General features: G+C 43.0%; 2 protein-coding genes across 7 annotated transcripts in view; one reads left to right on the top strand and one right to left on the bottom strand.

The window, feature by feature from the left end:
* Nucleotides 1-1,955, top strand: part of Capn3 (calpain 3) — a 52,959-nt gene extending 51,004 nt beyond the window's left edge. For all 5 annotated transcript variants that reach the window (XM_035446517.1, XM_035446515.1, XM_027422116.2 and 2 more), the window contains 5 exons: nucleotides 47-115; nucleotides 204-282; nucleotides 457-573; nucleotides 1,546-1,604; nucleotides 1,929-1,955. In XM_035446517.1, coding sequence (XP_035302408.1) covers nucleotides 47-115; nucleotides 204-282; nucleotides 457-573; nucleotides 1,546-1,604; nucleotides 1,929-1,955 — 351 coding nt within the window. The remainder of the gene's footprint in view (nucleotides 1-46; nucleotides 116-203; nucleotides 283-456; nucleotides 574-1,545; nucleotides 1,605-1,928) is intronic.
* A 1,591-nt stretch (nucleotides 1,956-3,546) lies between these two features.
* Znf106 (zinc finger protein 106) overlaps nucleotides 3,547-27,161 on the bottom strand; it is a 57,028-nt gene continuing 33,413 nt past the window's right edge. For both annotated transcript variants that reach the window (XM_027422112.2, XM_027422113.1), the window contains 15 exons: nucleotides 25,251-25,405; nucleotides 25,109-25,169; nucleotides 22,877-23,212; nucleotides 19,953-20,718; nucleotides 19,445-19,500; nucleotides 18,864-19,009; nucleotides 18,075-18,209; nucleotides 17,240-17,356; nucleotides 14,245-14,436; nucleotides 13,361-13,423; nucleotides 12,142-12,261; nucleotides 11,581-11,652; nucleotides 10,324-10,395; nucleotides 7,629-7,775; nucleotides 3,547-7,015 (listed from right to left, as the gene is read on the bottom strand). In XM_027422112.2, coding sequence (XP_027277913.1) covers nucleotides 6,959-7,015; nucleotides 7,629-7,775; nucleotides 10,324-10,395; nucleotides 11,581-11,652; nucleotides 12,142-12,261; nucleotides 13,361-13,423; nucleotides 14,245-14,436; nucleotides 17,240-17,356; nucleotides 18,075-18,209; nucleotides 18,864-19,009; nucleotides 19,445-19,500; nucleotides 19,953-20,718; nucleotides 22,877-23,212; nucleotides 25,109-25,169; nucleotides 25,251-25,405 — 2,495 coding nt within the window. In that variant the 3' untranslated portion in view covers nucleotides 3,547-6,958. The remainder of the gene's footprint in view (nucleotides 7,016-7,628; nucleotides 7,776-10,323; nucleotides 10,396-11,580; nucleotides 11,653-12,141; nucleotides 12,262-13,360; nucleotides 13,424-14,244; nucleotides 14,437-17,239; nucleotides 17,357-18,074; nucleotides 18,210-18,863; nucleotides 19,010-19,444; nucleotides 19,501-19,952; nucleotides 20,719-22,876; nucleotides 23,213-25,108; nucleotides 25,170-25,250; nucleotides 25,406-27,161) is intronic.

Raw genomic sequence — 27,161 nt, 5'->3', positions numbered from 1 at the left:
CGGGGGATCTTACTATGTGCCTGTGGCCCTGACATCCATCCTCCAGACAGATGGCTCTGGACGGCTGAATCTGCAAGAGTTCCATCACCTCTGGAAAAAGATCAAGGCCTGGCAGGTAGGATGAGAGTCTAATGAGTGAGTGATAGACAGGGTTAATTTGGGATTAAGTGTCTAACTGCTATCTTTGAATTTTCTATTTCCAGAAAATCTTCAAACACTATGACACAGATCATTCTGGCACCATCAATAGCTATGAGATGCGGAATGCAGTCAATGATGCAGGTGCTGGGGGGACCTGAGAGCTGGGGAGAGCAGGAGGGGCTGGGAGACTAGACCACTGTTAGAGAAAGGAGGTGGGAGGCGTCTCCTTTCCCAGGCCGGCATGGCCAAGAAGCAGGGAAGGGAGACTGCAAGCCTGAAAACTTCACTCCCCTTTCCTCTCCCTGCCCTTCCAAGGCTTCCACCTCAACAGCCAACTCTATGACATCATCACTATGCGCTATGCAGACAAACACATGAACATCGACTTTGACAGTTTCATTTGCTGCTTCGTCAGGCTGGAAGGAATGTTCAGTAAGTGTCTTACTTAGGGTTTCTATTGCTGTGAAGAGACACCATGACCATGACAACTATTTTAAGGAAACATTTAATTGGGACCCACAGTTCAAAGGCTTAGTCTATCATCATCATGGCAGAGAGCATGGTGGCATGCAGGCAGACATGGTGCTAGAGAGGTAGGTGGGAGTTCTATATCAGGATCAGTAGGCAGCAGGAAGAGAGAATAACACTGGACCTGGCTTGAACATCTGAAATCTTAAAGCCCACCCCCAGTGATACCCTTTTTCTAACACGGCCACACCTCCTAATAGTGTCACTCCCTTTGGGCCTGTGGGGGCCATTTCCATCCAAATCACCACAGTGAGCGAGCGGCTACTTTCAGCTCTCTCAACCCCTTTCTTCATGGTCCAGCTATGGCAGTAAGTAACCTGACAACTGCCGAATCTCCTCTAGAGGCTGCATATCAGTCATTACTCCTATCAGTCAAGAGGCTAAGAGAAGGATGACAAGGGGAGTGAGGCTGTTTAGGTTCTGCAGGGATTTGTGTGGAAGGACAGCACTCAGCACAGGGGCTTCTTAAATTACAGATCTGAGCACTCAAGTAATGCTCACTTGTGGTCCAGAAGGTAGTAGAGGTAAGAGGATTATGAATTCAAGGCTCCATGGATAGACCTTGGTTCAGTATCACAACAGAGGCAGGCAAGATGAACTCAAACGCATGCTGGTGACCTGAGTTCAATGGCTGAAACCTATGAGGTGGAAGGAAAGAACCAACAATCTCAGAGTTGCCCTCCACACTCTACAAGTGTTTTGTCATATGTCCCCACATGCACACACAATAATGAATTCATTCTTTAGAAAGCAAACACAAGCTGACGAAGCCAAATCCCTAAAGAGCAGGGGTGGGGGTGGGGGAAGATTAAAAGAAAGAGTGCAAAGGTAGTGGTGGAGGTAGTGACTGGTTTTTGGCCTATGCTCTTCACACAGGAGCTTTTAACGCATTCGACAAGGATGGAGATGGTATCATCAAACTGAATGTTCTCGAGGTAAGCATAACAAATAGAACATTCCTAGTACCATGGAACCCAAGATGGAGTCCACAGGCAGACTGGCCCCAGTGCATTCATCACTCCCAGGACAGGAACTTGAAACCTAATGAAGATTGTGGTTCCTGGGGGTGTGTACCCCAGGAGCTTTGCTCCCTCATTCCCCAAGTTGCACTGCCAGGAAGCACTTTCCTAGAAGACCCAGGAAAAGGAACAGGCTTCTTTTTTTTAAGAACCTTCCCGTCCCCTTAGCAATGTAGGAGAGCCTAGGGCTGACGGGCCTCTTTGCTTGCTTTTGTACTGACCTGGGGCTTCCTCTTTCAGTGGCTGCAGCTTACCATGTATGCCTAAAGAAGACAAGCCTCATGCAAAATCAACCAGGATTCCAACCCAACCCAACCCAGCTAGAGCCATCGACCACAAAGAACCCAGTAGCTCCACCTCCACCAAGCCTATGGGGCTTCTGGTCTTGTTCCTTCTCCACATTGCCCCAAACCTTGGTGCCTAGCCTGATGCTTTGGAGAACTCTTTGCCACCTGAAGGCTAGTGTCTGCCCAAGCTGGTGCAGCCTCACTGGGAGGTCTGCTGATTCAGAACTCCCACTTAGCTTGTACTAGGCTGTCCAGTACCTGCCAGTGGGTACTCACTCATACAGGAGCCCAGGCACCAAGTCTGCACTCAGTTCTGCCAGTTTCAGGATGAGCTTACTCTGGGGTAAACAGGGATGATACTTTGGGATATGATTTAAAAAAAAAAAATTGGCTGCATTCTGAAAAATAGCAATCTGAATAAAGGCACATGTATGGCTGGTTCCACTGTTTTATTAACATTTCTCAGCCACAGCACAACTGTCTTCCAGCCGTACTTTCATATATCACTTCCAGAAAGACTTAGTTTGGGGTTAGGGAGAATTTTCAGTAGGTACAGGGCTACAAAAGCATGAGGACCCCCAGTGTGGATGTCTAAAAACCAAGCCTGGCAGCTCACACCTGTAACTCCAGAACTGGAGAGCAAAGACAGAGGAAGGAACTCTACAGGCTTGCTGGCTAGCCAGTCGACAATGTTAGACCCCTGGAAAACTCAGGCCTCCGGGGTCTCAGCCCAGGACCACAGTCACCCCAATCACCAGGCAGATTTGAAAGCTTGCTGCAAACAGCATGAGGCTTTATTGTTTAATGAGCTAACCCCATGTTAGCTAGGATCTTTCACCCACCCCGCCATGGCATATGGCTCGAACCGGATGCATAGAGATCTTGTAGGGCAGTGTAAGGGGAGTGTCTAGGGGTACGCTCAGGCTCAGGATTGGTGTTGCCTCCAGGCCTGGAGGGCTTGCCCTGTGTTGATTGGCCAATTGGTTGTTATGGCCCATAGCGCCACCAGCTAACTTCTGATTGGTTCCTTGCCACGAGGCAGGCATCTGACTTCTAGTGACTAGGACAAGGTCATGGCAAGCACGTGTTACTGTTATGGCTGCCAAAAGGGGCAGCTGATCTCTTCAGAGAGAGCCACATAGGTGCTGGGAACTGAACTCAGGTCCTCTGGATGAGTAGCCAGTGCTCTTAACCTGAGCCATTCCTCCAGTCCTACCACTGCTAGTGTGTGAGCTCAGGGACCACTCCGACCTTTCCCAAGATTGCTGGTGTGGAACACAATGGGCAATAGAAGATGAACTGGGGGTGGGGGTGATCAAAGTACATTTTATGTATGAAATAATGAAATGAACACATTTTACGTCAAGTTACTACAGGGCAATGCAGGAGAGGTGGTTTCTTTTTTTTCTTCATTTTAGCTCCTCTGCTCACTGGCCTGAATGACCCTGAGTTTAATCTGGACCTTGCAAGGGTTGGTGTCATCTATACCAGCCACCATGTTTCCTGCCCACTGCCTTGTTCTTTATGTCAAAATGGAAAGGCTAATTATGAAAACACAAAATAACAAAATGAACACTTAGTAAAAGTACTTTATTTTCTTCTTGTATTTGCTTTATATCTCGCTTACAAAGTTATGAAGTTCACAGCTTTTATACCAAAATGTAAGAAGGCTGTTTAGAAATATCTTTGCAGTCAAATGTCACCTGACATTTTTTCTAATCCATATTTAATATTGAAATTCAATAAGAAACCAAGGTGCTGGGCAGCTCTGGGCATCCACCTCCCACCCCCACCCCCTCAGTCTTTCCTTCTCCACCCTCTGCCAGCACTGGGTTGCTTCTGGGTCATGTCCTTAGGCTTGGAAGTGAAGACAAGGTTGTTATGTGGTAAGCGGTGGGCGTTTCACACACATCTGCATATGAAGAGTGTGACCCACCGCAAGCCCACCACAGCTTCCTCTTTCCCACCAATAGGGCCACCTCCCTCAAACCTAAGGTTCTCAATGACAGCACAGGGATGAAACCACCTTGAAAGTGTGGCAAGTACAGCCTTATAGTAATTCTAGAACTCTCCTTGAAGCAACAAGAACAAACTTGCTAAGTAAGCAAATGCAAATTGCAGCTATTTAACCAAACCACAAGTAGGTGTTGTTCAAACTTTACTTCACAATATACTTCAATTTCCTTACCAATTAACTATCTTCCATAAAATATTACTGTGCCATTCTTGTAAGTGTACACCTTCACCCAGCAACTCAGCCACATGCCATGCACTGAAATTGTCCCATAGATAAGTCTACCATAAAACAAAACAAAACAAAACAAAAAAAAACAACAAAAAAAACCCCCAAAACCTTTGCTGGCAACAATCACTTAAATCATAAAAGTATTGGCTTGGATTCTATGTAGTTCATAAATTTAAATTTTCAACTGCTAACTCTCCTGAATAAAACATTTTCTTCACAAAAGCAAAAAGTGTAATGCTAAATAAATCACGACTTCTCAAACTTAGGTAATATCAGGAGGACATTTTTTGCTCTTTTTTTTTTTTTAATTTGCATTGTTTACAGTTAAGCAAAGTATACCAAAATGTGTTTTGAACAAGTGAAAACTTCAAGACAAGAAACTGAAAGTGTGGTATTTTATTAAAACTGTCACTGTAAACACAAAAGGATCTTTTAAAAGATTTTCTTTGCTTTGAGCTGCTGGACTAGGCATAAAGAATTTAAAACCATTAAAAAACAGACCTGCAAGTACTTATAAGAAATAGCTTGGATTTTGACAGGTCATTAGTCACTTTCCTTTCTTCATCAAATTACCAAACAAAAGTCAGCACAGACCCGAGCTGCCCCTTCTGAGGCGAACTGGAGGCTGATCATGAATGACAGACACAGTGAACAACTTAACAAGATTCCATAGTTCTGTCTCCTACGGGCAGCCACTATTGAAGAGCCAAGAAATTCAGGGTTCTTCATTCTCAGCGCAACACTAGACGGCTCAACCTGGAGAACAGTGACCTGATGCGGAAAACAATTCATCACACTGCTTTCACCAGTGCAGGTCCGCCCCCCAACCCCCATGGGGCAGACACAATGCTACCAAGGGAAACTCAGATCACAGTTCCTGCTAGTCCTGCTGGACTGACTGCCCTCAAACCCTCAAGCGTCCTCACAACTGGTCAACACCTTGCATTCTTCCTCACTGCTGCTCTCATCCCTTCCTACAGGGAACCAGCTTCCTTAGCACACTGCCCTGCCAACGTGGAAACTTGGAGATGCTGTAGCTCAGAGAATGATGCAAGTTTAGCAATACACCCAAGCGAACTTCCCTTAAAAAATCACTTTCCAGATTCTCAGAAGTGTGGCTCCTCTGGTCACCCCTACAGGAAGTGGAGGTGAGAGGTGGAAAGGACTTTAATCTTATACAGGAACAGCACAAAATATGCTTTGTCAGTAAGATCTCAGCATCACACAATGGTTCTCTTTACATCTAAGCTATGTGGTCAACAAGTTTTCCCACACAACAGGCCACATGTGAATAGCCACTCACTTGTGGGCCACTCAGGAGCTAGTATTAGCCCCTAGATTTGTTCTTAACATTTTCTGGATCCAGCAAGTACTACTGGAACCATTCCTGAGGGGGATGGGGGGGAGAATACTTAAGTCTTCCATACAGTTTCAGAGGATCCACAGACCAGCTTGCAGCCCATCCATCAATCCCTGGCCAAGTTGCCCTGCCCTAGAGCCTATGGGGAGGTGTGATCCAGCCAGGTACGAAAACAGAGGCAGCCATCCTAGTGCAAGAAACATCCTAAAGCTACAGTATGTGGCATGAGGGTCCTCTCCCTCTCAAGAACCTGAGTTTTGAGAATCCAGAAACAAAAGATTAGAAAGGAACACTTGTTTAGTTTTACATACAAGTCTTGAGAAAATCCAAGCACAAAGCAATCCTGTTAAGGCATGTGACATAGGTACTCCCAGTGGCTGCCTTTCCCTTCACCACAGTCCACTCCACATCCTTAGCTGGCACGAATGTGAAGGCAGACACTGGCTCTGCTCGACGCCCTCTCAACTGAATCCAGATACATTTTCCTGCTCCCCTATCTAGGGTGCTGCAGGTGGACTCAAAGTACCCTGTGAGCCTCCTGTGCCACACAGTCACACACAGCAAGATAGTAAGAGATGGGAGCTGGCAATGGAGCAACCCAGAAGGCATCAAGGCTCCATGAGACTCCAGAGAGCCAGAAGCTGGAAAGGGAATAAAGGCAGCCCTTCCGTTCAAGCTGCCTATGAGTGCAGCAGTGAAGGAGACGCCACACTGAGCACTCTGGAGTGGCTGACTGGGAAATGCTGTCTTTAGGGACTTCCTGTCCTGGAACTTGTCTGAAGTGTAAAATACAGCAAGCAGAGCAGCCGGGCTGTTTCTCAGGATTCTACCATGTTCCCTTTAGCACCTACAGCCAGCTTTGTCCATCTACAGAGCACTTAATAGTGAAACACTGTACATAATTACTTAAAAAAGAAAACAATTTGCTTCAAATTTAAATACCCAGTTATTTCAAAAGGAGGAATTAAAACTGATCTGAAAAATTTATCATAAGCCATCATAAGAACATAAAGCATAAATCACAAACCGAATCAATAAAATGTGTGTATGATTAGGGTCAAACTGGGTAACCAATTAAAATCTGAATCTTTAATAAACACCAATAGTCTAGTGGCATAAATCACTGTTTGTCATTTCTCCCAGAAGAGTACGGTTCCTTAGACTGTTCTTAAATGTCACCCTTACAGGCTCCAGTGCAGACTTGAATTGCATGTAACCTATCATCCCACAGACTGCCCAGACTTTGCTAGCGGTATGTCTGGCTGTGAACCACTTTCTCCTTCCCAACTTCTCTGGAGAAGGACAGAGTGGCCCGTGTGAGGGGTCAATGTGAAAATAGTTTATGAATGACTTCCCAACATGGGAGGCAAAAAAACTTTCACGAATCCATTTTACTGTCATCTTCAGCATGTCGTTCAACATGTCCTGCAACGTCCTACGGAAAAAAGAGAGGCCTGTTAGAAACAAACGGGTAGCAGGGCAATAGAAAGTTAAAGCTGAGGAACATGGAACTGGATTGTGTATCCATTAGGGGCGGAAGGCGCCAGCTTCCTGTTAACCAACAGGAAACTATCCACTTAGAGACGATGGATATCTCACTTCAGCACAAGAGCACACATAAAGACCCTGCTTCAGCTCTTTACTAAAAACAGCTCAATTGTTTTGTTTAAATCTTGTTTAATTAATCCCCAAATTCCTGAGTAATAAAAAGAAAAATTCATAGTCCCTCCTTATTTATTGCAATCCTGAACACCTTACAGAGCAAACAGGGGTTGCTGGTCTTTGAGCTAAGTCAATGGTTCTCAATCCGTGGGTCGAGACCCCTTTGGGGGTTGAACAATTCTTTCACAGGGTCACATATCAGATACTTACATTATGATTTGTAACAGTAGCAAAATTATAGCTATGAATAACAACAAAAATAACTTTATGACTGGGGTCTCCACAACATGGGGAACTGTATTAAAGGGTCACAGCATGAGGAAGGTTGGGAACCACTGGTCTAAGGTTTCTGTTGAGTCCAGGTTGATTCAATCCCACAGAAATACCTGCTTGGATCCTTTCCTAGCTGTGAAAAAAGCATCACAATTCTTCCAGCGACACTTCAGTGTCTGAAAGTTCGGATTAGTATGGTCAGTCAGCAGATGTTGTTTTAGGTGATCCACAACGCCAAATATCAGAGTGCAGCCATGCCACTGTAAGAAAGCATGAGGGGGTACATGAAGAGAAGCACAGTAAACAAACATGTGTGTGTGTACACACACACACCTTCCTCCCCTCCCACTATGTAGCTCTGGCTGGCCTAAACTTGCCAGGTAGACCAGGCTGGTCTTGCACTCTCAGACTCTGGCTGCCTGTGCAGAGATTAAATGATGTCCCACAATGCCCAACTAGAGCAAGTCCTTTATCTTGCATCATAAAATAAAAATGTTACATCTTGTAATTCTTCTCTTCTGGTTTCTCTGTTTAACAGCTCTGGCTGTCCTGGAACTCACTTTGTAAACTTGTAATCCATTTTCCCCCTCCAAAGGCAAGCAGCTTTCCCATAACACGGAAAAGGATGTATTCAACAACTCTAAGAACCATGAAACTAAACGACAAAACGATAGAAGCTGTGATTAGTGGCACACACCTACAATCCCAGCACTTGGGAGGCAGAAGAGGGACAATCAGGAGCTCAAGACCAGTTTGGCTACATAGTGGGTGGGAAACCAACTAGTATGGGCTCCGTGAGACCTGTCTCAAAGCAAACAGCTACCTGCCGGGGAAGTCTGACTTTTAAAACTCAAACACCTATCACTTCAACCACAGTCTTATACTTACCCTCTTAAGACAAAAAGTAATTTCCGTAAACATGTGGCTCAATCTCACGCATTACACATAAAGCACAGACTTTGCTCTTGCTTCCAAACCTGCAGCCTTGTAATGAACGTTATGGCTGCCAATTCCAGGATGTTCATTTAAGTTTTAGTTAGCGTGTATAATTATGCAGAGTGGGTTTATTATGCTATTCTCACACATGTACACAATGTATCTGGATCATCCTATCATCACCCTCTCTTGTGTCCTCCAATCCTACTGATTCTCAGCCTCCCTCCTTCTCAAAACTGACCCAATGAGCTTCACTGAGGTCACTTACAGAAGCACCGGCCAGAGGTTATTTGTAGGGATAATCTACCATGAGGTAGAGCCACCTCACCAGTGGCTACACCAAAGAAAGCGCCTCTTCTCCTAGCAATCAGTTACTCCGTTAGATCCTTGGAGAAGGGTGGGACCTTGAATGCCTCTCCATCTAGGGTGTTCATTACTAAATAGCAATGAAAATCTGAGGTTTTTTTCCCCCAGTCAGATTGTTTCAACTTCCTTTGTGTTATACTACTTTGTGTTATCTACTCTTCTATTTTGATTACTTCCCCTGAGAAGACTAATAAGCAAAGACAGTGATATATGCCAGAGCTGAAAAATAATCAGGCTACAGACAAACCTAGAATAAAATTTGAAAAAATATCCAACATTACATTAAGAAGGTCAGGGTTTGGGGGAAAGAGAACCCTAGTGCCACTAACTTCTCACTGGTCATACTCCCAGTCCTAGAACCAACTAGAAACAAGGCCTACCGGGATGGTGCTTAAGTTTTGTGGGCTAATTACTAGCTTCCATAACCCCCCCACACACACTTAGAGCAGTGGGCTAAGTTAAGGCTATAAATTTAAAATTCTAAGTTTTTCTATTCATCAGAAACCACCAAGGTAATAAGTCAAGCCATAAATTGTTGTAGAATATTATTTTAAGATGTGTTACATTTGTTTATGTTGTGGAACATTTGCTTTAATGATGCAGAGATGTGTTGTGTTCTTTTATGCTGCATTTGTTTAACTCTGTGAAGCTGTGTTACTGTGCCTGTCTAAAACACCTGACTGATCAATAAAGAGCTGAATGGTCAATATCAAGTCAGGAGAAAGGATGGGCGCAGCTGGCATACAGAGAGAATAAATAGAAAAAACAGAGATGAAGGAGCAAGAAAAGAAGGGGCCAGCTACCTAGCCAGACATGGAATAAGAAGTAAAGAAAAGATATACAGAAATAGAGAAAGGTAAAAGCCCAGAGGCTTTAAGAAAAGCTGGCAAGAAACAAGCCTAGGTAAGGCCGGGCAATTATAATTAACAAGTCTCCCTGTGTTATTTATTTGGGAGCTGGGTGGTAGGCCCCTCCAAAGGAGCAAAGAATAAAGAGTAAAGACCCCCAAAGAGTACAACCAACTAGAATAAATATTTGTAACACCCAAGAAGGGGACTGAAGAGAGGAGAGGCTACAAAAATAAGTACCACTATTTACTTCATATACTGACTTATAACAAAACAGAAACCACCTAAGGGGGAACAGATTTTAGTGGCAAAGGACTTGCCTATCACATATGAGGTTTGACCCTCAGTACTTACAAACATGACAAAACAAAACCAACACCTAGGAGACAAAGAAGACACCATTTACATATCCCATATCTAACATGAGAGATTTTTAAATAAATAAAAAATAAATATAATAATAAATAAAATATAAATAAAATAAATAAAAAATAAAAATAAAAAAAAAAGCATTCTGTGTATTCTTCCAAATGAAGCTTCTCTGCCATACAGTACAAGGCCATAAACACATCATGGAACTATAATCACCAAAATCTATAAAACAGCCCAGGACCACCAAGTAACTCTCAAGTCTGGTGACAAGGATTGTAATGCTTACCCAACAGCGGTAATTCTGCATCAGATTCAGCCGCACAGCCTGGATGCTTCCATCATAGCAACCAGTGTAAATCTGGAGAAAGAGGTTTAGGCTATTAGACTAAATATACACAAAGAAACTAATATAAAAACACCCTTCATGGAAATATAAAGAAACAGATAAGCCTCATGTAAAACCTGGGTTTAGACACCAAAGTGGTAACAGTAATTTCTTGGCCTTGTGTTCAGAGCTCCTTAGAGGGTCACCCTTGAGCTGTGTGACTCACAGCAAGGATGACAGGGCTCCAAGGTTCCCACTTACTCTTTACTGGGACAGCGCTGCTAGCTAAATGGGAATCTGTATTCACTGCAAAAAAGAGTCTTACTACTCAAGATCTTGAAAACGCCCATCCCAGTTCAACCTCACAATTAAAAATAAAACCCTCTAAGTTAAGCAGGGAGCCAGGAATGGTGGCACCTTTAATCTAACACTAGGGAGGCAGAGGCAGGCTGATCTCACTGAGTTCAGAGCCAGCCTGGTCTACATAGTAAGTTCCAGGACAGCCAAGACTACACAGTGAGATTCTGTAGGGAGACAACGTATCCACGCCTCCTAAGGGCACCCTGAGACACACCTGTAGCCAGTCCTTAGGAGACGTGGTTATGGTGTCTCCCTACAAGATTCTGTCTAAAAAACTAAGAAAGGAAAGAAGTTAGTTAGTTAAGCAGGTTCGGTAAGTTGGCTTAAACAATGCCACATTAGCCAAATGTTCTGACTTAATTCCCAGTGTCTTGTTCAAAGCATTTCTGCAAAAGCAACACTTTTTATAAAGTATTTACTCGCATCTTCTATAAACAGTGGTAATAGATTTACTGCACTTATTTTACTTATTCATAGAAACAGAATGCTCGGGGGCTGGAGCGATGGTGCAGAGGTTAAGAGCACTGGCTGCTCTTCCAGAGGCCCTGAGTTCAATTCCCAGCACCCACATGGTGGCTCACAGCCATTTATAATGAGATCTGGTGCCCTCTTCTGGTGTGCAGGCAGGGAACAATGTGTACATAATAAATAAATTTAAAAAAAGAAGAAGAAGAAACAGAATGCTCAACAATGTTGCTGGACTTTTAAGAAGTGAGGCACTCGGTAATGGGGCACATCACAATCAAGTTGGTTAGAAGTCACTTTGCAGTAGTAAAAGTAGAAACGTTACTGTCAGCATGTGGAGTTTTAAGTAAACACATTCAAAGACAAACATCTGACAAAATAAGCAATACCTACCACACTTTTATGGATGGTCATACACATGATCATGTCTTTGTGTCCTCCATAAACTTGCAGTCGATCATGCGACTTAGGCAGAGGAAAAAAAGAGGATTAAGTCAACTTGACACCAATGTCTTTACAATCAAAATCTCAAACCTGAAGCCAAACAGAGGAGAACAGGACAGGTTTTAAGAGGTCATGGATGCTCTCCAGAAAGCAATGTCAATGGTGACACTGAGCCCAGCATTTGGAAGGTGAAGGCAGCAGAGCCAGGAATTCAGAGACGTCCTCAGCTACACTGGAAGTGTGAAGCCAGTCTGGGCTACACAGCCCTGTCTCAATCCCTATCCACCCCGTCTTCCCCCACAGGAGAAGGAAGGCAGTAAGAATCATGCTAGTTTTGGTAGCTGGGAGCCTGAGCAAGTATCTCAGAGTGGTTTCTGAGCACAATTATGGTCTGGTTGCTTCCTAATCATTTTAGAAGGCTTCTGAAAGTGTAGATTTGAAAGTTTGACCTTACCCCAGCCAGACAATCTCCTCAAAGCAATCATGCAGAACACACAGGCCTAATCCTACCTGCAATTCGTAGACGCGAACAAACTTGTCCAGGCAAGCAGTCACCATCACTTTCCCCAGGATGTTCACCACAGTCACTGCATGATTGTGACCTTTATAGATGCGTACAAGCTCACCCGTCTGCACCAGAAAAGAGGGACAGTCAGTCACTAGACTGGCCTCAGGATTCCAGCTACATTTTGTAATTATAAAGTTCTAAGTGAAAATTCAGAGGCTCCTGTAAACAAATACAGCCATTCTAATGCTAACAGCTCAAGTTCTCACTCCCACAGTACTGTGACCTACAGAGAACACTACACATATCCTCTGACTTTAACTTTTGCTGACTTTATATATTTTGCAAGCACACATGCCATGGCACAAAGGTGAGAGGAGGTGAGAGGACAACTTGGAGAGTCGGTTCTCTACTACCATGTGGGTTCAGGGGATGAAACTTAGTTTATGGGGCTTTGTGGTAAGCACCTTTACCTGCTTAGCCATTCACCAGCCCCTCTATTTCTGAAGTGTGAGTACCTCTGATCCAAAAGCCATAAATGCTCCAAAATTCACAACTTTAGAGCACAGACATCAATCACAAGTGAAAAACTCTATACCTCACCCCATGTGTCAGGTCACAGTCAAAACTCAGATACACACATACACACACACACAGAGAGAGAGAGAGAGAGAGAGAGAGAGAGAGAGAGAGAGAGAGAGAGAGAGAGAGAGAGAGAATTATCTTCAGGCTATGTTCATATTAGACAAATTATATATTTATACCCTAGATATCTATTTTATATATGCACATGCAATATACAAATATATGTATGAAATAAGAAATAACAGTCAAGCTACACTCTCACTTTTATCATTTCACTGGTCCCAAGGAACAAGTCAGGATGGACTGGACTCCCTCTGCAGAGCAGGAACTGAGCTTCTGTGCTATATCTACGATCTAAGAGAAGCCTTTCAGCTGTTTTTATCTGTTCTATTTTAAACACTCTCTGAGAGCCATGGCCCTCAAGTTTAAAAGAGGCATTTAAATGACACCTTCCATAAATTTCAAGTCTATCTATGATTAACCAGGTTAGGATTTCTAGGTGGTCTGAAATTACTCAAGAGCACACACATGCATATGGGGTTATTATTATTCCTTTTTACTAGATAATGGGCCAGATTTAAATATTAAGAGAGCTCCTCAGCCTGCAAAACTTCCTTCTACTTTATCAACACAACTTACATGTATGTTGTGAGCATGGACCGACTGGTCACTGGAGCCACTGAACACAAGGTCGTTCACCACCTTAAAGAAAAAGTCAACGAATCAGCTTCTGTGCAAGATAATTTTTTAAAAAAGATTTTATTTATTTATTATGTATACAACATTCTGCTTCCATGTATGTCTGCACATGAGAAGAGGGCACCAGATCTCATAACGGATGGTTGTGAGCCACCATGTGGTTGCTGGGAATTGAACTCAGGACCTCTGGAAGGGCAGTCGGTGCTCTTAACCTCTAAGCCATCTCTCCAGCCCACAAGGTAATTTTAACACACACTAGCAAAAGTAAATTTCCTTCCTATTTTGAGATGTATACAAACTGTATAAAATAATGTTTCCCAGACAAATTTTCTAACTGGAAAAAAAGCATGTCTTACCACCAGGCATGGTGATGAACTTGCCAGAACATCACCAGGCTCATGACCTCAGCAGACCGGCTATTAACTGTCCTAGAAGGGCATTAGAGTGTGCCCGTACTACATTAAATACATTTGTTTCTTGCTAGTGTAATTAAAAATGGTTGGTCACTCAAAGAGATGAAGGCAGCTGGAAATCTCCCAGAGTGGGAAGTGACTTCAGAATGTACAGAATTCTTTGGATTGTACTTGATAGAAGTTCATCACTGACCTGTGTTCCTGAACTATGAAACGTGAAAATGTGGACTAAGGAGTAATTTATCTCAATAAACAATGAACAATTTTATGGATTAAAAAAAAAAAAAATGGTTGGTCACTTTGTGACCCAAGCACAGAAAACTGTAATCCCCTTGACTATGCTCTCTGAAAGATTCTAACAACACACCAGACAGTAGTGGGAATGCTGTTCAAACCTATCTATTTACTCACCTTCATGCAAAGGACGGTTTTGCTGTGGCCCTCCAAGGTTCTGAGCAACAGTCCGTTCCGTGCATCACGGACACTAATGGTACAGTCATAAGATCCTACAACCAGCAGTTTTCGGGCACCTTCTTGAGCTGTGGCAAGACAACTGACTGCCCGAGGGCCGTGGCATTCAAAGATCTCCTGTTGCTTGTTGTTCTGAGAAACAAACCAACATTCTATAAAAGCATCTTAGCAAGAAAACTTCAAACACAGCTACTGTAAACTCACATCTACTTGCCAATCCTAAATCCTGAATGTTCGAATCCCTGGCATGCCAGCTCCAACCTTCTTTGCTGCTTGGGACCTCCCTCCCCTAATCTAGTGGGCAACTCATGCATTACAAACTCCTTTATACCACAACCTGAACTGTCCCGACCCTAATAACAAACCACCTCCAGTGTAGTTTCTGCTAGTGGTGTCTGTAGACTCATTCAGTTATTTTTCTTTTTTGAAACGAGGTCTTGCTAAGCAGCCTGGCCAAGGTTTGAACTCACTATGTTGCCAGCCCAGACTACTCTCAAACTCACATTCTCCTGCCTCAGCCTTCCTAATGAGATTACAAGCATGAACTACTATGCCTATCTTCCCATTGTGTTTTGTCCCCAAAAAGGTATGCTATATATATCATGACATTTCAAAAAAATCTCTACTGAGAGATACCCATTTTATTAAACAATTTTAGATTTATTTTACTTATGTGAATGTTTGCGTGTCTGGGGGTGGTGGTGGTGGTGTTACACCATGAGTGTTCAGGTTCCCATGGAGGCCACAAGAGGGCACTAGCTCTCCTGGATCTGGAGTTACTGGTATTGTGAGCAGCATGTGAGTGCTGAGAACAGAACTCAGGTCTTCTAAACCACTGAACCATCTCTCCGATTTAATAAAAACTCCAAACTCTCGGGGATGGACCTGGCTCCCGTGGGCATGTGCTGCACAGACATACGGAGGCAAAGTACTCTGACACATAAGATAAATTAAAACAAACTTAATCCTCCATATTTATGCTACTTTCCATATTTCCATATTTTCCTACATCTTATACTGCCCCCGCCACACGGATGTCTGTTATCACTTATGAAGTCATTTAACAGAAAATAGCAGCCTTTATCAGAACGGCATGTTTACACCACAAACTCTAACATGTGTTCTATCTCACACTCCATGACCGTTTCCCTTATCTCTTCTAACCTGCTTGCCAATCTTGCTCATGAAGCTTCTCACCCCCCCTCCCGCCCCCCATAGGTATATACATGAAAGTAAAGCTCCCAGAAATTAAGCAGAAAGCAGCAGATGGCAACTGAGCAATCTCGAAATGCTAAGGAAAGAATGGAGTTCAGGGTCGAGTGACAGAAGACAGACCTAAGATAAATAGTCTGGCATTCTATAGGTAAAAAAGGAAAGAGCCAGCCCTGATGTTCCAAATTCACGCCCATGCAACCATTTTCAAATTTGCCCTCTACCTCTGTATTTCCAAACATCTAAAACTCTTTTCCATCTGACACCATTAAAAGCTCCTTTTGTAATGTGGACCTCTGACATTAACTGTACAAAAGAGAAAAAATATTTTGTAACTACTGAGTTTTTGTCCTTTATAAGTAGATTTTAATTTACTCTTAGGTCCTATTCCTATTGTTTAATTCAATCTCATCAGGAGACTGGTACTCATGCCTTCAGTTAAAAAATCTGCACTCATCACTCACTTCATGGACCAAATCACATGCTAGAGTCTTCAAATTTCATTTTAAAAGTTTCTAAAAGGCAAAAACTATGTTACATCACATTCCTTATACAGTCCCAGGTAGTGCTGCGCCAGCCATACTCAACAAACCCTAGGGACGTGGTGCTCTAACCAGCCGCACTCACACACCCCGTGTCCATTACACACTGCTCCCATATCCTCTTCTTCATCCTTAGCCTATCCTTTCATGTCACCTGCCCACAAAGCCGCCTACAAGATCTCCCTTACTCTACCGGGAGTTTTCTCCAAGCCTGTCAATGCACGCTTACTTTCTAAAGCAGAAATGGGAGTGAGTCTCGAGGTGTAAGCTCACTGCTGATGGGGCCACCAAGAGCTTCTTAACCTTCTTCTGTGTGATGGTAGTTTTAATTATCAACTAGACATAACCTAGCATCATCTGGGAAGAGCCTCAATGAAGGTTGTCAGCTGGCCTGTGGGAGACTGTCTTGATGCACTGAGCAGGGGAGTGGGGAGACATGGACTACCTAGTACAGGTGGTGCCAATCTTGAATCTGGTGCCTGGCCACATAAGTTAAGTGAGGGAGCTGAAAACCCAACAGCTTGCATGTATGCACTTCCTTCTGCTCTTGGCTACTGATATGACTGGAGGCTTCAAGTTCTTGCCTTGAATTCTACTCAGTAATGGTCTAACCTGGAACTGTCAGCCAAATAAACCCTTTCTTTTTGAGTTGCTTTTTGTTTGGGGTATTTTGTCACAGCAATGGAAACTAGGATACTCTGGGCCCAACATAGGAAAGACAGTGAAGTTTGCTCACCAAATGAATTTATCTTTGGGATGGGAAAGTATGAGGCTGCATGGCTGTTAGTGGAAACCTCTGACTTACTTCCCCTCACAAAACAGAGCATCCTCATGAACCCTAAATTGGTCTCCAACCACATCAAAGTCAAAAGCCAGGGAACTCAGATTCATTTTCCATGGTGTCACTCTTAAAATAAAATACACTGGTTTAACCTATGACTCATTATTTGGCCCAAATATTCAGGCTTGGTTTAATTTAGTAGTGCTGCATTTTGGTCCTGGCACATGTGAGTCTGAGCAAACAGAATGGAGGATTGATTTCACTTAAACTGCTTTTAAATAAAGGCTAGTTCTGTTGTTTCTTCAAACCAGAAGAAATGGCTGCTTGCTACTTCTCACCATATACATTCATTCTACTTACAAATGGCAGGGAAATTCAGCCCACTACCCCAACCACTAACCTTTATGTTGAAGGTGACCACAGTGCCGTTTGCCAGTCCAGCATAGAGGATACGCCATCTGTTATGAAGGCAGAGAACTCGGTCTTCCAGCTTTAATTGTTCCATACATTCTCGGGTCTGAAAAAACAAAATCCCCCAAACCCAAAACAATCCCTTATTAACAGAGGATAGAGATAAATGTGTGAACAATTGGTCCTCAAAACACTTTAAAATGAGGCTGAAAAGCATAGTAGACTATCTGAGGTATCTTTCTTCTTTAAAATAGTAGGTCAAGATCCCAAGGTGTGAGGGTACTATAAAAAACAAAACAAAACAAAACAGCCTAATAATACTGATATTTCTAATTAAAAATGTATAAATTTTTAAGAGGCTGACTTGAGTGTTAAGCTTAAATGAACAATGGTAAATAAATGATAAAGCTGCATCTGACACTTCCAAGAAAACACTTGCCAGGAGTTGGTGACACACGCCTTTAATCCCAGCACTCGGGAGGCAGAGGCAGGTGGATCTCTGTGAGTTTGAGGCCAGCCTGGTCTATAGAGCGAGACAGAGAAATACAGAGAATCCAAAGCAATACAGAGAAACCCTGTCTTAAAAAAACCTAAATAAACAAGTAAATAAATAAATAAATAAATAAAATTTATGGGAGCTATACTGTTACAGTACAAAATTAATAGATACTGATGAACAAACAGAAAATGTGGTTTATGCTGAATCTTCTATCTACCTAAGATGGTATTTAGCATGCTAAAATATGCTCAAAAACAAAATGAGAAAGTCAAATGAGAAGCATGACAGAAAATATTACCACTGTGATTTCTCTAGAACCACCAACCTTGGCACTGTAGCAGCGAATGGTGTGGTCACTGGAACCAGTGTAAAGGACAGAATTCTTCCCGGAGGTGTGAGTGACAAGGAGGCAGTTCACTTTGGAAGTATGGCCCTCAAAGACACCAATACACTTCCGACTCTAAAAATCAAGTATGGGTCAGATCATTACAGGATTTAGAAGGTCTGGTAACCTGCATTAGAAATGTCCACCACATAGCCGGGCGTTGGTGGCGCACACCTTTAATCCCAGCACTCGGGAGGCAGAGGCAGGTGGATCTCTGTGAGTTCCAGACCAGCCTGGTCTATAAGAGCTAGTTCCAGGACAGCCTCCAAAGCCACAGAGAAACCCTGTCTTGAACCCCCCCCCCCCCAAAAAAAATGTCCACCACAGTCTCAGGTATTTCAACATTCTATTACAAGTTGTTGGTGCTGTTTAGGGGAGGTTAAGCCTTCCTGGACAAGATATTATCAGAGGGGGCAGACTTTGAAAGTGTAAGAGTCATGGCATTTCCAGTTGACTCTGCTCCATGCCTGAGGCTCAAGAAGGGAGTTTACTAATCCTGCCCTCACTTATTGGTGTGATCCTATTCCCTTGGCCATGGAGGTTGGTTCAGAGAATAAAGCACAGGATATCTGTTTCTACTGGAGAGAGGGAGAAACCGGAGAGGTACCTCTTGGAACTACATTTTAGGAAAATGTGACTGGAGAAGAGCTGTCCCCACTGACTGGAGATCCACTGACAACAGTTAGGTTTAAAGACTGCAGCCAAAGGTACTCACAACATGTTTCTTACCACCAAATTATAAACTCGGACAGTTGTGTCAGCTGAACAAGTATACAGTAAGTTTCCAAATATTTGAATTGCATTCACAGCAGCTTGGTGTCCCTCAAAGCTTCCTTCTGTTGGCTCGTCATCATCTCCTGGCTCTGATGACAGCTCTGGAAAACAAAAACAGGTTTCAGGGACAAGTCTGTTACAGTTTGAAGAGATACTAAGTCAAAGCCATCACAATCATCCAGAGGACTTGGATTAAATCACCAAAAGATTCTCTTAAATCTTAGTTCCCCAAGCAGAATGTCACAATTTTCAAAGTTCTTCACTGGGAAGATCCCACCAAAAAAAAAAAAAAAAAAAAAAAACAATGACAACCTTAAAAATAACGAGGTCAGAAAAAGGAACCAGCTAAGACAGATGTTAAGGGTGTACCTTGCAAAGTTACGGACCTACAGACTTGGTGCTGAGCAAAGCAACCCTTTTAGTTGTAACTTCTCATTTTATCACCTGTACTATGAATATATTTAAATAGATTTAAACTGACTTAACTTCTAAATCCTAAAAACCCTGTGGCTATGTAAACAAAACACAAAAATTACCCGAAGAGTTCTTTGATGCTTTTATGGAGGAGATCACTGTCTGGGTTTCCGCCACACTGAAAAATAATAGCAAAAATTTCTTGGCATCTGGGAGACCAGGACAGGTGGCAAAACTAAAATTTTTTAACTCAAAGAACCAATTTTTCCACCTGAAATTTCTTTGAAATTTACAACATAGTCAAAAGAGAAAGCAAAAACAAAACAAAACTCCTGAGATTTGATTTTTTTCCTACTCATAACCTCCTACACATAAATTTTGATTTATAAATAAATTCTAAAATTCTATTAACAGAATACATGAATCTGGGCACAGTGGTGCTTGCCTTTAACCCAGCACTCTGGAGGCAGGCAGGTGGATCTCTGTGAGTTCGAGACCAGCCTGGTCTACAGATCAAGTTCTAGGACAGCCAGGGCTACACAGTGAAACCCAGGCTCTAAAAACCAGAACACAAAAATAAAGTAAATGAAAGAGCAGCAAAAGCTGTTGGACAGAGATAACCACCCTTACCTGACGGGAATGCCATCCTTGTAGCGGTTGCCAAGCTCACTGGTAGAGCTAACTTCATCACAACCAGAACGAGAAACTTCTGCTGGGTTTTGTTCTGCAGAGCTCCAGCTATCTTTTTTCGATGGGCTGTCTGGTTTCTCTTCTCCAGATTCAGAAGAATCAATGGCAACTACTTCTAACTGAGGATTTGGGACTTCCAGGACTTCCAGGGAGGACTCACTGTCTGGCTCATCTCTGACAGGTTCGTGCTCCCGACCAGTTCTGCTGTCTTCCCAGGTGGAGGTTGTTACCCTCCCCCCTTTAGCTACCTTTCCACTCTTTACCTTTCTTGCAGGCTTAGCAGTGAACACATCCTGTTCAGTGTCACTGTTCTCGGGAACATGGGTGGCCCGAAGTGTCTTCTTCTTCCGAAGTTTCTTCTTCTTCTTGCTCCCTCTAGATTCAGCTGACGCCAGTGTGGATTCTGCCTGCGGCTCAGGTGGAGAGTGAGTTTCCTTCTCCACTGGAGTTTCAGGAGTAAAAGACAGCCTTAGAAAAGAACTGCTGCAGGCTTCAGATCCGCTGCTGCCTCTGGCAGACTCTTCACCTTTGTTCATGCCAGGAAGATCACAAGGCTGGGAGGAGGGAGAGTTCTCTCTGCTTCTGGAACTTCCTTGCTCCACAGAACAATTCTGATCCTGGTTAGCCTCCTGGCAACTTTCTGTTGACCCTGAGGTTAATGCTGCAGGAAGGGCTGGATTAACTGGAAGGCTGTCACTGGCCACTCCTGAATCAGGAAATCAAACAGAAAATCAACCTCTGAGGGCAGGGATTGTGTCTACTGATCTTTCTTCTACTTCGAATGTTCACATATTTAATGGTATCCAGGTAAGTTCTATTGCACATGTGTCCAGGAACTTGTGTAGAGGTCAGAGGACAACCCTTGGGAAGCTAGTCTTACTTTCTACCTTGCATGGAGGCAGAGCATCTCTTACTGCTTCTGCCAATGCACCGTGCACTCCAGGCTTGCTGTTGCATGGACTTGGTGAGTCTATCTCAGCGTCCCATCTTACTGTAGGGTGCTGGGATTACAACATGAGCTTTATGGTTTATAAGAGTTAAGTGATCTCAATCTCATCCACTGAACCTAATCCCCAGCTTCCGTAGATAAAGGTCAGATTATGCTAAACTATGACTTCTCCATTATTTAGTCTACATGTAAACAAGCATATACTTATGGTTTAAGACAAACTGAAATACAGCTCCAGATGTTTGTAGTTCAGTGGTAGTACTGGGCTTGCCTAACATGAAATTGTCAGCAGCCTTCCCCCCCCTAAAAAAGATAGGGGTGTATTAAAAACAACAACATATATACTATATATCCAGTTAATTTTTATTAAATAATCTCTTCAAAAGCCAGTATAATTCACTGTATAAATTAATTTTTTCTGTATATCTTATTTGTGTATGTGGGCACGTGTGAAGGTCAGAGGACAATTTTCGGAAGTCAAGTCTCTCTTTCTACAGTAAGATTAAACCCAGGTTTTCTGGTTTGGTGATAGGTGCATTTACTCTCTGAGTCATCTCACCAGCCCTAATGCATTATAGTTTCAAAAACCTAAAAACTAACCCCATAAAAGGAACTTAAAATTCAATATGACAGATCACAGACATTTGATTCTAGTGTCTGAATAAGCACTGCAACAGGGCACCAGTAGCAAAAGCTGAATGAATTCTTCACAACTGTTTTAACTTAAGGGAATCACACAATACCCACTTGACTTTTTTTTGTACGGTGTGTGTACGTGTCTGTACATACCATGGCGTAAGCATGCAGGTCAGAGGACAAGTTTGGGATGTACTGAGGCAGGCTCTCTTGTTTTCTGCTGCTGTGCTTCATACTCCAGGCTAGCTGGCCTGCAAGCTTCCAAGCAATTCTCTTGTCTTGACCTCCTACACCAACGAGTGCTGGGATTACAGCTTTGTGCCACCGCATGCAGCTCTTTACGTGGGTTCCAGGGATCAGACTTGAGTTGGCAGGCTTGCTTTGGCTAGTTTATGTCTGCTGAGCCATTTCATTTGGACTGTCTGTCTGTTTTTTTGACTGAGTTTTTAATATGACAGGATTTGTAGTAATGACAATAGCTAAAAAGTTATTTTCAAACTTTAAGCTAGGCAAATGTTAAGCCTGGCTACTTCTCATCCCACACAAGTTCCTGTTAACACCTGTAAACACCAGAATCCCATGGCCAACATGGCTACTTGCCTATCAGGTTTTTATCAGTCCTAGCTTACATCTGAAGTAATAAAGGCGGTTAGGTGCTCAGAAATTCAGAGTAGACGAATTACCAAGTAAACAGGCTGACCAGTCTTAACCCAAGTATCAAAAGACAAATGAAACCTTTTAGAAATGTCAATTCATTAAGCTCCAACAAAATCAGGGAACAATGAAACTTAAATTACATTCTCTGAAATATTTTATTAGTGTCTTAACAATTTACACGTATTTTAATGTGTGTGTGTGTGTGTGTGTGTGTGTGTGTGTGTGTGTGTGTGTGTGTGTGTGTGTTAGCACAGGTGCGCAAGTGGGGGTCCAGGCTCTCTTCCTCCAAGTGGATTCCAGGGATTAAGCTCAGGCCATCAGGCTTGGTGACAAGTATCTTTACCAACTGAGTCATATCCCTTGTCCCACATTATCTGAGGTATTTGAAAACAACATTCCTATATGAAGTATCTGTCAAAAAGAAACTAACTAAACAGTGGCCATTTCTGAGACAAGGTCTCACTATATAGTCAGGGCTGGCCTGGAACTTGCTCAGTAGATCAGACTGATCTCTAACTCAGAGGTCCACAGCACCAGGTGTGACTTTGCTTTAATAGGTTTTACTCGGTGATGCATAGTTGTCCTCCAGGAACATCCTGCACTCACAGAAAAGCTTACTTACTATTAGTTTGCAGTAATTCCTTGGACACATTGGCAGCAGAGCCTTGTGGAACAGCATTCATATTCCCCTCTTGTTCAGGAGACATGGGCTCTTGTTTAATCTGAACTGACGAATCAGGGACAGTACCATGGACTTGGAAAGCAGATGTGGTTATTTGGAGAGGGGTTCCAATGGACGATGGAGACACAAGGGAAGGAGGTGGCTCCAGAAACCCTGGGAAAAAGGGAGCAGGCAGCAGTGTGGTCTCAACAGAGGTCTGAGATCGGCTGTTCCTTTGTTCTCGTGCTATGAGGCTACAGGGAGCCTGGTCTGGGTGCTCAGAAGGTTCATACGTTTCTGTAACAGGAAACACAGACACACATACAAATGAAAGAACGTAACTTGGAAAGTCATTTATTTCTTAGTCAATTTCTATTTGTTTTGTTTCGTCTGAAATACAGTCTCACTATGCAGTGCTGGCTGTCCTGGAACTCACTATGTAGACCAGACTGGTCTTGAACTCACAGAGATCCACCTGTCTCAGTTTCCCAATGCTGGGATCAAAGGCTCATGTAAAAAAGGTTGGTTCCTAGCAGCCATTAGGGGGTGCAACTCCAGCCCTAGGATCTGATGCTTCTGGCCTCTACAGTCACCCACACTCATATACATGTATGCATATAATTAAACAAAATAAGAGTGGGGCAGGGAGGCAGACCTCTGTGAGTCTGAGGCCAACTTAATCCACATAGTAAACCCCAGGCCAGTTAGGGCTACTTCGTGTAACCCTGTCTCAAAAAACAAAAACAAAAGAAAAAGAATGGAGAAAAATAAATTATAGAGCCAGGTTACAAAGTATAATACCAATCAATTCCTGATTCTCTAGAGAGAAGTCTTGCAGTTGGCACATACAGTAAGTCTAAATTATTGGAAATATCCCCAACCATTGGCAGATGATCAGCCTGTCTGAGTCATAAAAGAACAAATAGTAACACAATTGTCTGCAGCAATGCTAACAGAGGTTTACCTGGCTTCCTATATGTATTTTTAAAGATTAGGAAATAGCTGGGTGGTGGTGGTGCATGTCTTTAATCCCAGCACTTGAGAGAGGCAGAGGCAGAGGCAGAGAGGCAGAGAGGCAGAGGCAGAAGGATCTCTGTGAGTTCAAGACCAGACCAGCCTGGTCTACAGAGCAAGTTCCATGACAGTCTCCAAAGCCACAGAGAAAACCTGTCTTGAAAAACAAAACAAACAAACAAACAAAAATATTAAGAAATAAAAATTTTAAGTTGGGCATGGTGTTGCATGCCTGTAATCACAGACTTGGAAGGTAGAGACTAGAGAATGAGGAGTCCAGCAGCATCCTCAGCTACCTATTAAGTTTAAGGGAACAGGGGCTACAATGAGATCTTGTCTCAAAAACAAAATTAGCCAGACATGGCGGCTCACACCTTTAATCTCAGCATACAGGAGGCAGAGGCAGGCAGATCTGTAAGTCTGAGGTCAGTCTGGTCTACAGAGCGAGTTCTAGGACTGTCAGAGCTACATTGAAAGACCCTGTCTGAAAAAAACTACAATAATAAATTGAAAACAAACAAAATTTAAATTAATAACATGTTAGCATCCTCCCTCTTAACTTATCCAAACAAAATGTCTAACCAGTACAACTACCAAGGACACAGAGACAACAGGCTTTAACATTTAAATTTCTCAAAGTATGAGGGTGGCTCACACCTGAAATCCTAACATTCAATAGTCTGAGAAAGGTAGATTGCTAGGAGTCACCACAGGCTATGTAAGTCCTGGGATAGCCTGGGCTACTGAGTAAGACCCTGTCAAAAATATAAGAGTAAAAATTAAACAAAGAAAAAAAAAAAAGTCATACAGCTACTAATGGAAGCCAAGATATGAACTCAGTTCTTTGATTCCTAACCAAGGCCAATATCTCCACTGTTCTTTTCCTCCTCTCACTGTAATCCCACAGTACATAAGCTGAACCTAGGGCCTTGCCCATACTAAGCAAGCCCTCAAAAACTAATCCACACCAGCAATTCTTTTTCCTCTCTTGCTTTGAGATGCAGGAGGGCCTTGAATTTACTCTCTAACCAGATAAATCTTGGTCTCACACTCCTGTGTCAGCCCCCTAAGCAGCAGAGATCACAGGCCTGGCCACTCAGCCCAGCTCTGTTAAACCTTTCTGAGATGTGCACTGTGTGGCATTCCCATGGCTTCTTGCCATCAGACATGCTGTAATACCTTGTAGTCCTTGCAGAATCTGTATTCTGTGAGTCCTCAGCGCACTCATCTCCATACTTATCTGAAAATAAAACACTTTGCTGAGCATTCTAGAATCCAACTCTCCAGCTCATTAGCATTCCCAGACCCCTCCAGCCGTTACCTGCTGCTTGAGCATGAGCAGCCTCTGAACTTCCACATAAGCTGTCTGCAGGGCCGCCCTTGCCTGCAGGAGGTTGCTATCCATGCACTGCAGTGACTTGCTCAGTTCTTCCTCTCTTAAGGAAATATTCAATAGCTGGTCAACCTGAGAACGCTCTGTCAAAACAATACAGAAGGCCCAGTTTAATGATAGTTTCTTCAAAGTCAGAAATACATGTGTTTAGTACAAAGTCTTTTCTCTCAACAAAAATGAGACCCATGGATCTCATAAAGTATGTGGCCAGACCTGATGATATCAAAGCCTAAAAAAATCAAAATAAGAACCTCAGGATCTTACAGCTCCCCACTCCAGCTTACTGTTTTCTGAGACCTCTGCCCTCCACCACATCCTATAGGGGAGCTCTCTGCCCTGGAACACAGATGGCTCTGGTTCGGTCTCCCTTTCTCGAGCTCTTCACTCAAGTCTTTGGCTGAGACTAAGACTCAGACTTCTAAAACCATGTTTTCTAGCCTGTTACTCAGATTCAAACAGTTTCCCTTTGTCAGATTCTTGCTTGTTAATCCCTTTTTTCTAGTGTTTTTTGAGAGAGGAACTATATGGTTCTTGTTTGACCTAGAACTTTCTGAGACCCACTTGCTTCTGTCTCTGTGGAAAGCTGGGATTAAGAGCATGAATCTCATGACAACTGGCCTATTTAGTGTTGTTGCTGCTTAAAAAAAAAAAAAAAAAAAAGTGAAAACATGGTCTCATTACATAGCGAAGTTTGGCCTTGAACTTTCTAGGTATCTGATAACCTTGAAGTATTTATTGATCCTCTTGCCTCTACCTCCTCATCCCAGATGTCTCTCTTGATGTACAAAAGCCTTTCAAGTTTGATGCAATCTCAATATGCGGAGGGATTTTTTTTGGTTCTGCAACTGATGTCACAGTTCTCTTTATTAAAGCTTTCCCAAAAAAAATGTAGTTTTGAGCCGGGTGTTGGTGGTGCGCGCCTTTAGTCCCAGCACTCGGGAGGCAGAGGCAGGCGGATCTCTGTGAGTTCAAGGCCAGCCTGGTCTACAGAGCGAGTGCCAAGATAGGCTCCAAAGCTACAGAGAAACCCTGTCTTGAAAAACCAAAAAGAAAAAAGAAAATCTAGTTTTGATACCAAGCAGAATCCTAAACAGACCAAAATCAGAGCCTATTCTTTTGCTATAAACTTAATTCACATTAGCAAAAGCAAACAAGGAGCCTCAAAAATAAAAAGTGAAGCCAGGTGAGTGGGCTCCCAGCTGTAATCCAGCACTTGGGACTTGAAGGCAGAACTATCCCAGTTCAAGGCTAGTCTGAGTCACAGGTTAAGAAACCTTAGAATAAAGAAAGAAAAAGTGAGAGGGACATTTTAATGGGCTCTTCCTTCTCATTCCAACTGGAAAATTCCAATGAGATTTCCTGTCTATATGGTCTACGACTTAACTTAGTCTTAAATCTATATGGCATCATGTATTTCTTCAGCAGCAACTAATGTAGCAAGAAATCAGACTTTTCTCTGCTTTCAAACAAGAGAACAATGAGACAGGCGGTGGGGGGCGCACTGGGGAGGCAGAGGCAGGCGGATCTCTGTGAGTTGGAGGCCAGTCTGGTCTACCGAGCAAATTCCAGCACAGCCTCTAATGCAATACAGAGAAACCCTGCCTCAAAATAACAAACCAACAAACAACAACAAAACCCCCCAAAGAACACATAAATAAATAAACAGAAGAACAATGTAAGAAAAAACGCATACAAGACAGTATGGTGGCACAAGTTTGCAATGTAGCTTTCCAGAGGCTAGAGCAGGATTGTAGCCCAGGCCATCCTGGATCTATAGACAGATGATACCCCAGTGCTGAGGACTGAACCGGCCCCGTGCCTTCTAGGCAAGTACTTTAC

This window comes from Cricetulus griseus, chromosome 6, assembly GCF_003668045.3.
Source record: "Cricetulus griseus strain 17A/GY chromosome 6, alternate assembly CriGri-PICRH-1.0, whole genome shotgun sequence".
Classification (NCBI taxonomy): domain Eukaryota; kingdom Metazoa; phylum Chordata; class Mammalia; order Rodentia; family Cricetidae; genus Cricetulus; species Cricetulus griseus.
This window is presented reverse-complemented; position numbering and strand designations above follow the sequence as displayed.